The sequence below is a fragment of the Salminus brasiliensis genome, chromosome 7 (assembly GCF_030463535.1).
Source record: "Salminus brasiliensis chromosome 7, fSalBra1.hap2, whole genome shotgun sequence".
Taxonomy (NCBI): domain Eukaryota; kingdom Metazoa; phylum Chordata; class Actinopteri; order Characiformes; family Bryconidae; genus Salminus; species Salminus brasiliensis.
Genome location: NC_132884.1, coordinates 2,949,219 through 2,962,797, shown reverse-complemented (window position 1 = coordinate 2,962,797; position 13,579 = coordinate 2,949,219). Strand labels below are relative to the sequence as shown.

The window sequence follows — 13,579 nt, the reverse complement described above, 5'->3', positions numbered from 1 at the left end:
TCCAAATACTTTTGAACAATGACAACCCAAGGAACAATTTCATCTTGACCACCTACAAGAGGCCTTTCTTGAATGTGAACAACCATTGAACACGTCACCACATATTCTGTTGGATGTGAGTCTGTTAGCAGTAGGCTATTGTTGCCAGGCAACGTTATGATTTTTAATAAATGGGCACATTATTAGCACAGAATGTGAGTTGTGAGTGTGTGTGTGGTACGTGTGTATGAAGGGTTTAGGTTCACACTGCGCTAAAACCTAATCTAACGTCCTAAAAAAAATCCATCTCTGGTGGCTAAGATGTTGCCTGGCGGTTACTGTGCTAATGGGCTGGTTGCTAAGGTGTTGCTAGGTGGTTGCGAAGGCATAGGTGTTGGTTGCTAGAGTGTTGCTTGGGAGTTGCTATGCTAATGTATGGGATGCTAAGGTGTTGCTAGGTGGTTGCTATGTTAACAGGTTGGTTGCTATGGTGGTGCTTGGGGGTGGCTAAGGTGTTGCTAGGCAGTTACTGGGATAATGGGTTGGTTGCTAAAGTGTTCTTAGGTGGATGCGAAAGGCATAGGTGTTGGTTGCTAGAGTGTTGCTTGGGCGTTGCTATGCTAATGTATGGGATGCTAAGGTGTTGCTTGGGGTGGCTACGGTGTTGCTAGGCAGTTTCTATGCTAAATAGTTGGTTGCAAAAGTGTTGTTAGGTGGTTGCAAAATTGTTGTTAGGTGGTTGCTAAGGTGTTGGTAGGTGGTTGCTATGCTAATGGGTTGGTTGCTAAGGGGTTGGTAGGTGGCTGCTATGCTAATGGGTTGGTTGTTAAGGTGTTGCTAAATGGTTGCTATGCTAATGCACCTCGTGCAGACTTGCATCTACGACAAGTCTGCGAGACCCTTTTTCAACTTTTTGGCCGTTTGCACCCCCCCGTCCGAGAGCGAGGGCAGCAGTGATTCTTGAATTTCAGCCTTAATAGACAAGAACAGATGGCTTCACCTCTGGAGGGACCTGGCTGAAATACCTCCAGCGTGAGAGCAGTGAGGTGAAGCGCTTATGTGTAAAATATTCCACACCTACCAGCTGAGTCTCCACCTCAGTGCCGGGCCTGGGGCTAAAAACAACATGTCTGCTAGTGCCCCACCTGAACCACACACCCCAGCATGGGCGAAGGGGGAAGCTTGTTGTTGACCCAGATAAAATCTCTGGTGGTCAGCGGTGGGTGAGCACCAAGTACATTTACTCAGCTTCATGTAATTACAGTCAGGTTTGGGCACCGGGCAGCTGAGACGCTGTTAACTATGTCAGCAAAGGGTGCAACTTAAACTTGCGGAATGGGTTCATTAGAAGAGGTGTCCACAAACATTTGGACATATAGTGTAGGATCATCGCCTTTACAAAAGCCTCGGTGACCTCAACCCCACGTTGGTTTGGATGGACGTCTGAGACGAAGACGATATACTTAAATAAAATATCAGAATAGATCCGGCTAACGGACTCCTGTGCCTGCCAACATCGCTTAAGAGTGATGCTGCTAGGGGGTTGCTTGGCTAGCTGGTTGCTAAGATGTTGCTATTTTACAGGTGTTGGTTTGCTAAGATGTTGTTAGGCGTTTGCTAAGGCAAAGGTGTTTGCTGCTATGGTGTTGCTTGGGGGTGGCTAAGATGTTGCCTGGCGGTTACTGTGCTAATGGGCTGGTTGCTAAGGTGTTCTTAAGTGGTTGCAAAGGCATAGGTGTTGGTTGCTAGAGTGTTGCTTGGGATTTGCTCTGCTAATGTATGTGATGCTAAAGTATTGCTAGATGGTTGCTGTGTTAACAGGTTGGTAGCTATGGTGTTGCTTGGGGGTGGCTAAGATGTTGCCTGGCGGTTACTGTGCTAATGGGTTGGTTGCTAAGGTGTTCTTAAGTGGTTGCGAACGACATAGGTGTTGGTTGCTAGAGTGTTGCTATGCTAATGTATGGGATGCTAAGGTGTTCCTTGGGGTGGCTAAGGTGTTGCTAGGCAGTTCCTGTGCTAATGGGTTGGTTGCAAAAGTGTTGTTAGGTGGTTGCTAAGGTGTTGGTTTGCTAAGCTGTTGTTGGTCTTTGTTGATATGGTGTTGCTTGGGGTGGCTAAGGTGTTGCTAGGTAGTTTCTATACTAATGGTTGCTATGGTGTTTGCTAAGTGGTTGCTATGCTAATGGGTTGGTTGCTAAGGTGATGCTAGGTGGTTGCTATGTTAACGGGTTGGTTGCTAAGGTGTTGCTAGGTGGTTGCTATGTTAACGGGTTGGTTGCTAAGGTGTTACTTAAACAGGTGGAATAATAATAATAAGAAGAAGCTTTGCATGTATCAATTGCTGTCATGTTCAGAGTGCCAGGCAGCCGCTGAAGGCACACGTTCCTCAGTGCTGAACTTCACTGCACTTCAGAGGAGGCACTGTTTCATTAAAATTAGCAACACTAACGAGCAGTGTGATAATGAACAGTGTAAATCATCAGCATGGCTGCAAAGCCTGGTCCTTCTTCTATCTGGAATTCTCCTCTCGGATTTATTCAGCGGCTTCCGATTGAGGAATGTGTGGTCATGGCACAGATGGTGCCAACGAACACATTTAATTAAACGACTGAAGCCATCGCTTCAGCAGAACGGCACCGTGCCAAAAGTGCAACTAATCTCAGCAGGGGACCCGTCCCGCTCAGTGACTCATCCAGTGTTGGACAGTAAGGAGCCACAAGGTTGAAACACCTGCACGCGTTAATTGCTCTAAAGCACCGGTGGGAGGGTTTGTCCTCCTGCTGTAGAATCGTGATAGAAATCAAACGTAAAAATGGGTGAAGAAACGTGTCTAACGAGGTTCTCACACACACAGACATGCATAACCCTTCCTTCCCCTCATAATACAGTCCTCCTCCACATCCCTTACATCTACTGTCCTGTACATGTCTAGACCAAGCAGTGGTCCATCACACTTGGCGTGTGGGGCATTTCATTTCTTACTGGAGCAGCAAAGCTAACATACCTAATAGTGGGAATTATTACCGATCAAAGGTGTCAAAATTATTGACATTCATCACTCAGGTAGAAGTGAGTGGAGATACGAGGGTTTAAAAGACTTCTATAGAAGCTGAAGTATCAACTGAAGCTTTTTACTCCAGTAAAAGTGTAAAAGTACTGGTTTCAGAACGACTTCAAGTAGAAAAGTAAAAGTAATGGAAGGAAAACAAAGGCTGAAAGCTTAGGCCGAGCCACAGGGGTCTATAGTGCACTACCCCCCCCCCTCCCCAAAACCCCATTTCTCTAAAAGCCATAATGAGGAGAATGCTCTATTAAAATGTTGATGTTAAAAATGTTGGGCTGCACTAGGCTCCTGTTTCAGCTGCAGATCTGCCCATTGAAAATGAAGCATTTCAGTAATATCAGCTCTATTAAAGGAGCGTCTCTGTGCTCTACTGAGCATTAACATGAGCTTCATGGAGGAAAATATGAGTTGTCGTTGTCTAGAAGTTCTGTAAAGCTACAGAAAGTCAGACTTCAGAGGCGTGTGATCAATAAGCTTTATTGGAATGTAAATGTGGGGCTCAGTCGGGACGTTTCACTGCAGCTCTCTTGAGTCTCTGCCACGGACACAGTCTTCATACTAGACTACAGACGTCTGCTGTGAGCTCGCTGGAGAGGGACGGGACGTGTGCAGGTGTGATGGATCTCTTATAAACCAATAGGGAGTCAGAATGGTGTCTGTTTATACGTGTGATGATTCAGAGAAGCCGTTAGCACCACGCTAATAATGCTAATAACGCTAATGTGTGCTTAAGCTTAAAAAAAACCCTAAAAACAGCACCAAACACGTCCTGGTGGTGAGCACAGCGTTCCCCACGGCACGCAGAGGACTCCTCACCATCAGCGTTCAGTCACACGAAGCCAGGCGGGACGTCCTGCTAGCGAGAGCTGGGTCTGGAGCAGGATTGTCGCGGCTGAGCTCTGAAATATTCAACACCTCCATTTCACGCCTCGCCTATGAAACTTTCATCTCCCTCCCTGCCCCGGCTCCTCACACGCTGCGATAAATCTCCCGGGGTGTCAGAGGCGAGCCAGGCCGCAGTTTATATCATGTCTCAAACCAGGGGCCGCCTGGAAGCACCAGGGGGCATCGCAGTGGCCTCAAACATGAGAAATGCTGCTCATATAGCTGCCTGTTGTTAGCATCACTTTACTTTTCCCCATTTAGTCATGTCCAACTCCCACCTAGCAAGAAAATCCCCCCCCATATATATATATCACACCAGCACTGGGAATGTCACCCATCGGAGACACCCACCGGCACCTGAGAGAGCCAGAGGCCGAGAAAGAGAGAGAGAGAAGGGTGTTTTATTTCTCGTACTTTATTTGCAGTATCATACATTAGGTACAAATGACGTCGGTTACATGGTAAAAGCATGGACTCGTTAGGAAAACTGAGGTCAGACTAACAGACACTATTACAAAACACAGTGGAGCAGAACTCTCACAGGCTATGGGCTCCTACGTCAGTATGTACAGGGACAGAAACAGAGATATCAGCGATCTAAGGCCTTCTGTCGATCCTGCGCTGGAAATGAAAGGAAACCAACCAGTCTACCTCCTCAACAGAGCACAAAACACAAGGACAGGAGCATCACTTCACTGAGGGAGAAGAGGGAAGAGGAAACGGGGAGTAGCCCACCCTCACGTTCTGGGTGGACTTCTTGGATTGCGGTCAATTCTGACGGTTATTGAGCTAAACAATCACAGTGACTGAAAAGCAGGTACAGGAGGGTTAAGCGGGTGGGGGTTTGGGGGGTTTTGGGGGTGGGGGTGGTTTTGATATATGGTTGTACAGCTTTGCCTGGTGTCGTCTGACAGCTGGGAAAAGCAGAAAAGAAGAAGCGATTGTCTGGTATCGATTTTCCGATTAGAGACGGCCTGTCAGGAAAGCTGAATGTGTTGTTTCAGTGAGATGTAGTCTGGATGGGAACATAAGGGACGAGAGACGGTGAGTCCGAGGGGGTGGGGGTGTCAGAGGATGAGAGAGAGAAAGGATGAGGGAGAAACGAGACAGATAATACATAAAAGAGCCTCGGAGAACGCTAGAGAAAGAATGGAGTGGGCGAGAGACATTGAGAGACTGTGCTGAACTGAGTGAGAGAGAGAGTGAAAGAGAATGCGGGAGAAAGGATGAATGGCCGGAGGGGAGAGAACAGAGAGAGAGAGAGGGAGGGAGAGAGAGGTACCGTAGTAAAGACAGGGAAGAAGCCTGAGGCAAAAAAATACAAGCCCTAGCATTTATCCACACACACACACACACACACACACACACACACACACATACAGGGAGCCATGCGTTCATCGTCAGAGGCACAGGGATGGTCTGGTCAGTAGGTAAGGCAAAATGGGGCTAAACCGGCCAAGCAGAGCAAGCAGCCGTGAACAGAACCCTAAAGAAGTGGAGACCAGGCCCGTGAGACCTGGCCCATGACCTCTTACCAGAGCTAAGCTCCAGCAGGCAGAGGGAGTATGGCTGCGTGAGTCCACCACACACTGGGTTCAGTGGTGGAGACGACACGGTTAGTGCAACACTGCTATCGTCGGGTTCAGTCTGGTCTTGGCTTGGCACTGGTGAGATGGGGGGACTCATACATACAGACATTAACGCCATAGAAATAACTAGACCCTTTAAAGGGGAACTCCACTGACCTTTCAAACCTACTGGATAATTAAACCCTGGAGATGTAAACCCGGTCATTCAGAGTAGTTTGGTCTAAAACTCTGTGTTTTAGAAAAACGTAGGCTTGGAAGGATTGCTCACAGTGGTGGGGAATGGAACCAGACGTTTAATGCCGCTAAAAACCAAATTAAAGAAAGTTAATACACCAAATAGATTTGCTGTGAATGTGCTGCCTGATACCTGAGACACTGCTTAAGCAGTTCTGAGAGAAGATTTGGGTCTAAAATATAAGCATTTGTGGTGGAGGGATACATGTTGTGCGACAAATAGTGCCCAAAGAAGTATTTTTTGTTCAATTTGCCACAATTTTACCAATATCAGCATTCTCTATACACCACAGATGACATGTTTAATGGTGGGTTTGGTAAATAAAAAAATGTTAAATAAAATGGTTATATTTCTGCTGTAGTCATGGCAACACCTACTTCCATTAATCACCACCAGTCATTTCACACCAAACCCTGACTCTGAATGACTTTGTTTACGTCTCAGCTATTGAGAGGAAAGTTTTGGTGAAGAATTGGTGAAGTTCCCCTTTTAGCCCTAATGCTGGCTTTACATGGTGAAACTTTATCATAGCCGGATTTTAATGAAAATATAATGGACCTATAAGCAAAACAAAGTCTCTTTAAGTAATAGTACCGTATAGAGAGAACAATCTAGCTGAATTAAATAGTAAGTTTACATGAAAAAATTTAATGTTTTTAAAAATATAAACATTTTAATGTAAGAAAATGTCATTTTGGAACTTTTCTATTGTTCTATAAAGTAAAACATTAAAAAATTTGATATAATTTAAAATTGTGAACACAAACGCAAAAAAAACTGCAAAAATGGAGATACGTAAGTTTTTGTTTTTTTTAAATCACTGTTTTTACATTAACGTTGTGTTGTGCACTTTAACCCACGACTAACTGAAGGAAAGTTTTCCTCATGTAAAGCCATGTCTAACTACATGATAGTGCTGCACAGTATATTGTAATTGTCGCAATACTTACATGGCAGCAAATGGGCATACACTATGCAAATGATCTTCTAACCAATCACAGTTCAGTGTTCATGAATATTCATGTATTCCAGTAAAGGTCCATTACAGAATCACCAGTGTGGTTTAATGCTCTGCAAAGGCATACAGAAATGCATGGCTAGCAATGTAATTCTGCATTAGCAATACTAGCATTCATTTCCATATTGTGCAGCACCTTGTCCTAACAGCATTCAGCATCTCAACACCTTCAGGATGTCTAAAGGCCTTGCCTACACCCCACAAGTCAAAGTGTAAATAAGCTACGGAGCTTTCAGCTAGCTCGTCTGCTAGTTATCAAACTTTGTTTTGGTGCGACTTAGTGATTAAAGCAGCAATATGTAACATTTTACCTTAAAATAACAGCGCAGAAATCAACATGGTGCTCCACTGACCTGTACTAGGGAGAATAGCGTTGCTGTCGTTGCTACTGTATATCTATGTAAATTTGGTAAAGCGTGCAAACTGCGTAACGCTGCGTAACCCGAGTCATATTTGCGTAAAACCCTGTAGTATTACTCTACTGCCTCAGTCCACGTGCTTCTTTACTTTCAGATCCTGCTTCTGTATCTCTCAGCTTGTCCAGAAATGTGTCCTGTAGTGGTGACTCAAGGTGCTAGCTAACTACACTTGACACCTGACTGTAGGGGGAACCCAGGAGCATAAACTGCTAAATATCGCATACTGCTGCTTTAATGACTTTAGTTTAACTTCAATGACTAACTTAGCTTCTTCTGCTTTCTTGTTTTTGGCTAGCTAGCCAATAAGACCAGTCTAGGCACAAATTAGCTTTAGCATTGTGCTAAATTACAATGTGAGCGGCGACAGAAGCTCCAGAACTATGTGAACTAGCTGAACTTGCCAGTCTTTTTCAATGTAAAGCCGCAGCATTTCCCCCTTTTTGGTGTAATAACAACCTTCTGGTGTTGTCGTTGTCCCACGTTTGCTGCACCTGCTGCCAGGACAAGGTGTTGGGGTCACTGTAGTTATCTGAGTGACCAATCAGGGGTTGGAGGGGATTGGAGGGTAGAGAGAGGACAGCATGACAAGCAGGACAATAACATTGACAGACTTGATCATTTGAAATGGGTTGATGTAGATACTGATACTGACAGAGCAGAGCCAGCAAAGCTAACAGATGGGGATGGTATGACGGTACTGTGACACTGAAGACGGTACCTAATATATGTTAATCAAATGTAGATCAAACAGACTGTCCAGTTTTGTGTTAAATTCCTTGATTCAAAAATAATTCAAAACACAAATATGATATGCAGCAGAAATTAGACATTTCCTAAAGCCTGGCCGTTTCGACTGAAAAAAAATGCAGGAATAAACAGAAAAACAAACAAATATAAAAAAAAGAAGTTTTTTTTTTTTGTTTTGTTTTTTTTTTTGTTTTTTTGGCCACATTACATCCATGCTGTATAATCTGGAATGCTTTCATGTTCATGCATGCTGTATTTCATACATTATATCTATATATATCTATATTTTTATATATATTTATAAGTAGATGGTTATTTCTACGTACGCACTTTTTTCCGCCTAGCCAACAACATGCGGGCCAGGAGAGCCAAGGCAACACAGCAGGACCACAGCAGCCAATCAGCTCCTACTTCACAACCACAGCATCCAATCAGCTCCCACGCTGTGGCCTGTGCCAGATATGATAGAAAACATGGGAAATGCCCTTCCAATTTATACCTGTATCTACCGCTAAAGTAATGCGTAAAGTTTTAATGAGCCGTGATGTAAACCCAGGTACACGAAATCAAGCGAATTAGTAAATAACTGCTAACAGTTTAATTAGCATACAAGCCAACGACAACGAAAAGATCGAAAAGGTTCCTAAAACGATGCTGGAAACATTAAAAAAACATCTGATAATTGCGCTTAATTGCAGAGCTCACATCAGCTGATTCGACGCCGTAAAGACTTAGACGTAGGCGGTTTAGGGTTTAGGTGGTTAGCTCCTTCTCAGCTACATGTCATAAAAGCACATTCAGTTGTTGTTATAAAAATCTCAGCTTGCTATTCTCTTTCTTAAATACGCTAACGAATATTTACACAGTTGTTAACACACTGCGAGATTACAGTGAGTGATCAAACGCTAGATCCAAGCAGAACAAAAAGGATGCGTCGTCACGACAACGTAAGGAGGAAATGAATAGTAATGGTAGAAAGATGATTTCAGCAAGTAACACATATTTATAACTGTAATCAACCACGTAATACTCTCGTCAACATGGCGAAAACAGCTGAATTCAGCAGCATGCAACATCACATGTGCATGACAGATATGCAAACACTTCGTTTCTCAGTAATCCCGCACTTACAGACCCCTTATTGGTGCGTTCCACAAGCCAACAATGAAAAAAATGAGGTTGGGTTTCGGCGAAAGGGAGGAAACTGCCCCTGCTTTCTGTACATTCACCCAAATATACCGTAGCTAAGACTCGGTCAGCAGTGCCTGGGCCTTGGTCTTGACGCTTCGACCTCGAGGGAAGCTCAAAAGTAATATGAAATGGTTCTGAAATGACTTGCCATGAGTTTGTGCAGACCAGGACCAAGCAGCATTCACGTTAGCGTTAGCGATGCTAGCATTTGTTTAGCATTTGACAGTGACAGGGAGACAAAGACCCTGTTTACACCTGGTCACTTTATCTGTCTTGAGTGTGAGGATTATATCTGGACCGGGTCAAACCAGCCAAGACGTGTTCAAACCACATCCAAATCCGGATCTGAGCCACGTTATGGCAGTGTAAACACAGGCGGCTCTCCAAGACAATTCCAGGCATTCCACAACCAAAACTCCTCCCAGTACAGCCGAAACACCACTAATAACTGTTGCACAACCAGCGAATCAGATTTCAGTCTGACTGACCTGATATGCGTTTGACTACTGAATGTAAGACCCCGTTCAGACCTGGTCACTTCATGTGAGCAGTATCTGGACTGTATCCTGATCAGATTTCAGCCGCATGTTTTTACACTCAGTAGTCAAATGCGTCTCTGGTTAGTACGACTGAAATCTGATTGGTGGGTGGGACAGAATATGCAAATACATTAGTTTCGTGGCAACAAGCTGTTTATCTGTTCAGCCTCTTTCTGTGCTGAAGATGGTTTCTGTTTGATTTTACGTGCCGTTGTCCTTCGTCATCTACCTTACAGACATGGATCATGTGCCCAGGAATGTACTTCAACGGGAGGGGTTTCCTTGGTGTACTGGGGGTGTTTCGGTTGTACTGGAAGGAGTTTTGGTTGCACTGGGAGGATTTTCGGTTGTACTAGGAGAAGTTTCGGTTATACTGGTAGGAGTTTCGGTTATATGGGCAGGATTTTCGGTACTAAGAGGCGTTTCGGTTGTACTAGGAGGAGTTTCAGTTGTGCGGGGAGGAGTTTCGGTTGTACTGGTAGGAATTTCGGTTGTAGAATAACGTGGCTCACGTGTTTAGATCAGACGACCTCCTGACGTGGTTTGAGTGATCAGATTTGTACCTGGTTTAAAGGCGTCTTGGCTGCGTTAGTTTACACTTGCATTTTTATGTGGTTTGGCTGGTCCAGATATAATCCTGATACTCAAGAAGTGACCAGGTGTAAACAAGGTCAAAATGAATAAATGCAAGCAAAACTAAAGGCTCATTTATGCTCAACGTTAAATATGCGTACGGATACGGACAGAGCCCATATGTAAAGGACGCACAGAAGTATGTGGGCAGTGACGCTTACAACATAAAAAAAATTCATTTCCGTACGTAAAGGGAGTATAAATGAGCTTAAAGGCTGCAATCAGCTAGCTCGTCTGCTAGTTAGCCATCTTGGCTTCGATGTTAGCCAAAGATCAACTCTTGACGCTTCTAAAATCAGTTGTTGTCACAATATCAATGTTAAGAAAAGATTTCTAGTGAAGATTTCTACACAAACTCTAAAGCTAGCATCAGCTAAAGTCTGAACTTAGCCTCAGCTGCGGGCCCTGATTAGCCTTAGCCCTGCGCTAAATTACACTGTGATTGATGTTTTACATTGAATAATGTCAAGATTTGGCTACGGAAGCTACCGAACCTTCGGATAATAGTATAAAACTGTGTAATGGTGAGGTTCGCAAAATTGGGGAGTGCTTACTTTAGTAGGCTAATGTTACTGACATAGCTAACTTGGCTAGTCCTGTGCTAAATCACACTGTGAACGGTGTTTAATAGTGTAATCTAGCTTAATCTGAGGTGTATAGACTGGTCTGTGCGAAGGGTGTGAAGGGACATGGATAATGCCACTACTACTTAAGCCACAAGTCGAAGTTGCCTGAACAAAGCTAGATAGGGACAAAGGGCTTTGAAGCGAAGTGGCTTTGGGACACTTTGGGAGTGAAGAACAGTCAAAAAATACAATAGAAATAAGAATAAGAATAAAAGACTGGCAGAGGCCTGCTGGTCCATGACCCACTCTGTGCCTCCTGTTTGGGAAGACTGCCATGGCCTACGTTCTAAACTCCAGGAAGCACTGTTATGGGTTTCTGCATCTGTTATGGGCTTTCATGGCAACTACGTAGAGGAGACAGGAGCAGGTGGTGAGATCTTGCTCAGTCAAAGCCCAGCAGCTTGACCAGCAGCCAAGAGCATGGATGGCTTTCCATTTGATGCCTGGAGCTAAATAATCTCTAGACAAGACTTATACTGTAAACACCCATACGCCAGACAACACACCCCCAGTGCTAGACCTTTTCTTTCCTTCACTTTTTTTTTTTTGACACTGCTAGGGTAAACTCTCTTGGATTGGCCTAAAGCTGAAACAATGGACAGAAGAAGAATTCTCCAAAATCTAGAACAGAAGACAAGAGAAGCTTCTTGGAGTTAGGGGAGGTTTACGATGGGAGGGCGCACAGGGACAACGCTAAGCATGAGGCGTTCTGGGGTTGTGTAGGTAGAGTTACTGTTGCGCCCCGCCTCGTCCCTCGCTCACTCGGTGTTGGTGAGGGAGGGGTGGACGAACTGCAGGTTGATGAAAGTGAAGCCGGCAAAGTCGGACTGGTCGATGTTGGCGATGACGAGCTCGTCTGGAGGGGTCAGCTGGGGCTGTGTACGTGTGAAGAACTTGTCGAAGTTCTCCGCCCCCTTTCCACACTGCAGAGAGAGAGAAAGAGAGAGAGAGAGAGAGAGACAAATGAGTTTTCAGTGTAATCAATGCAGATGCAGCATACAGAGTGGTAATCAGCCGAAGCACTGCTGCACCAGGAAGGCTGCAAACTCTGCTAAGCACAGACATTACGGCTCTGTTTGCACGTATTCATCAGCGGTTTGCTTTTAGGTAGCCAGACTGGTCACACAGACTGGCCAGACTGGTCACACAGACTGGCCAGACTGGTCACACAGACTGGCCAGACTGGTCACACAGCGCACAGGGAGCAACAGCAGCATCTGCAGAAGATCAGTTGCAACATCCAAGAAGGTTTTCTGTTTATTTACTACCTTTTTTCTCCCAAGTCGGCCCTGCCAATGAACCCACCAGTCTGTAGCCCCCCTCCCAGCACTAGCAATGCCCCCGACACCAGGAGGGTAAGGACTCATCTGATACATGTCAAGCCAGCCACCACCTGTTTTCAAACTGTTGCCTATGCTGCATCACCGGGCAGCTAACAGACGCCTGGGCCGCCCAATACCATCTACCCACCCAGATAGAGCACGACTGATGGCAAAGCGGCATGGCGATCCACCGTGCCACAGTGGCAGCGCATTACACCACTGAGTCACTCCAACCTCTCTTTATGCCTTATGTGGTGTTTCCAGTGTGATGGTAGACAAGATGACGGCAAACTGGACGTCAAATTTTACGGCCTTCGCCGAAACTGACAATCCTGCTGCCTCCACCAGTGGCAACAGCAGCATTCCCGGTGTTTTAGCGAGGCTGTTGCCATTCCTAACCAATAACTGTAGAAAAACATGGACGCCGCGGTTCCAGTCCCTTCCCTTCCGTTGCCATGGTGTCAATAGGTTAGTTTTTTATGTGCTGCAGGAAGTCCTATTTTATTGGCAGTTCTTCTCTATAGGGACTAGACGAGCTGCGTGTGTGTCTTTGTGCATTTGCACATCTGTGTCAGCAATAGGTGCAACTGATGGGTGTAATTGAATGCATTCAATATAAAAGGGGTGTCCACAAACATTTGGACATGGTCTCCACACTGTCCATTAAACTGACTCATTGACATTTCCTCTGATTTCCTTCAGTTTCTCTCTGAACCTCCTGTGAAGAACATTTTTCAAAGCTTTGGAGAAATAGGGCGCATCACTCTAACCCCCCCCCCCCCCCCCCCCCCCCAACACACACACACACCCATCATTACCCTCATGGCCACAGAGTGAAGGCTTTATGCAGATTCCAGATTATACGCTCTGTATAGTTTCACCTGGATTATTATTCGGCTGCCTCGGCTCTTTGATGTCTGAGGCTCAGGTGTGGCGGCCTACATGTGCGTGAGAGCGGTCGGGCTGCTCCCTGGTGACGTCATCACTGGCACAGTTCCAACTGACTGCATGCAACAGGATGTCACGTTGAGATCCTCATAAAACAAGGCAAATTCAGGCCAATTTGACGGTACCCAATAGGAACCGTCCGTCCTGTTGGGTTTGGACCACAATTTCAAGCTCTGTATTAGATATGTGTTGAAGCCAGGTTATCACCGTGTCCTTGTGGTGAGGTCATGGGTACTGTCAGCATTCTGAAGCGTGAGAAACCGATATTGATCTCTCCCTGGATCACACCGGCTGGGGATCAATAACCCACGTTATACACGTCACGGATAAAAGTCAGTTAGCCAAACCGCTTACAGCCGATGAAGCCTTCGGAGGAGGGGTGCA

At 45.3% G+C, this 13,579-nt stretch overlaps 1 protein-coding gene across 1 annotated transcript in view; it reads right to left on the bottom strand.

Annotated features, from left to right (window-relative positions):
• Positions 1-4,327: 4,327 nt before the first annotated feature.
• The window catches only part of prkcaa (protein kinase C, alpha, a), a 151,907-nt gene continuing 142,655 nt past the window's right edge, over positions 4,328-13,579 (bottom strand). The window contains 1 exon segment of the mRNA XM_072683428.1: positions 4,328-11,848. Within this exon segment, the coding sequence (XP_072539529.1) occupies positions 11,684-11,848 (165 nt within the window). The 3' untranslated portion in view covers positions 4,328-11,683.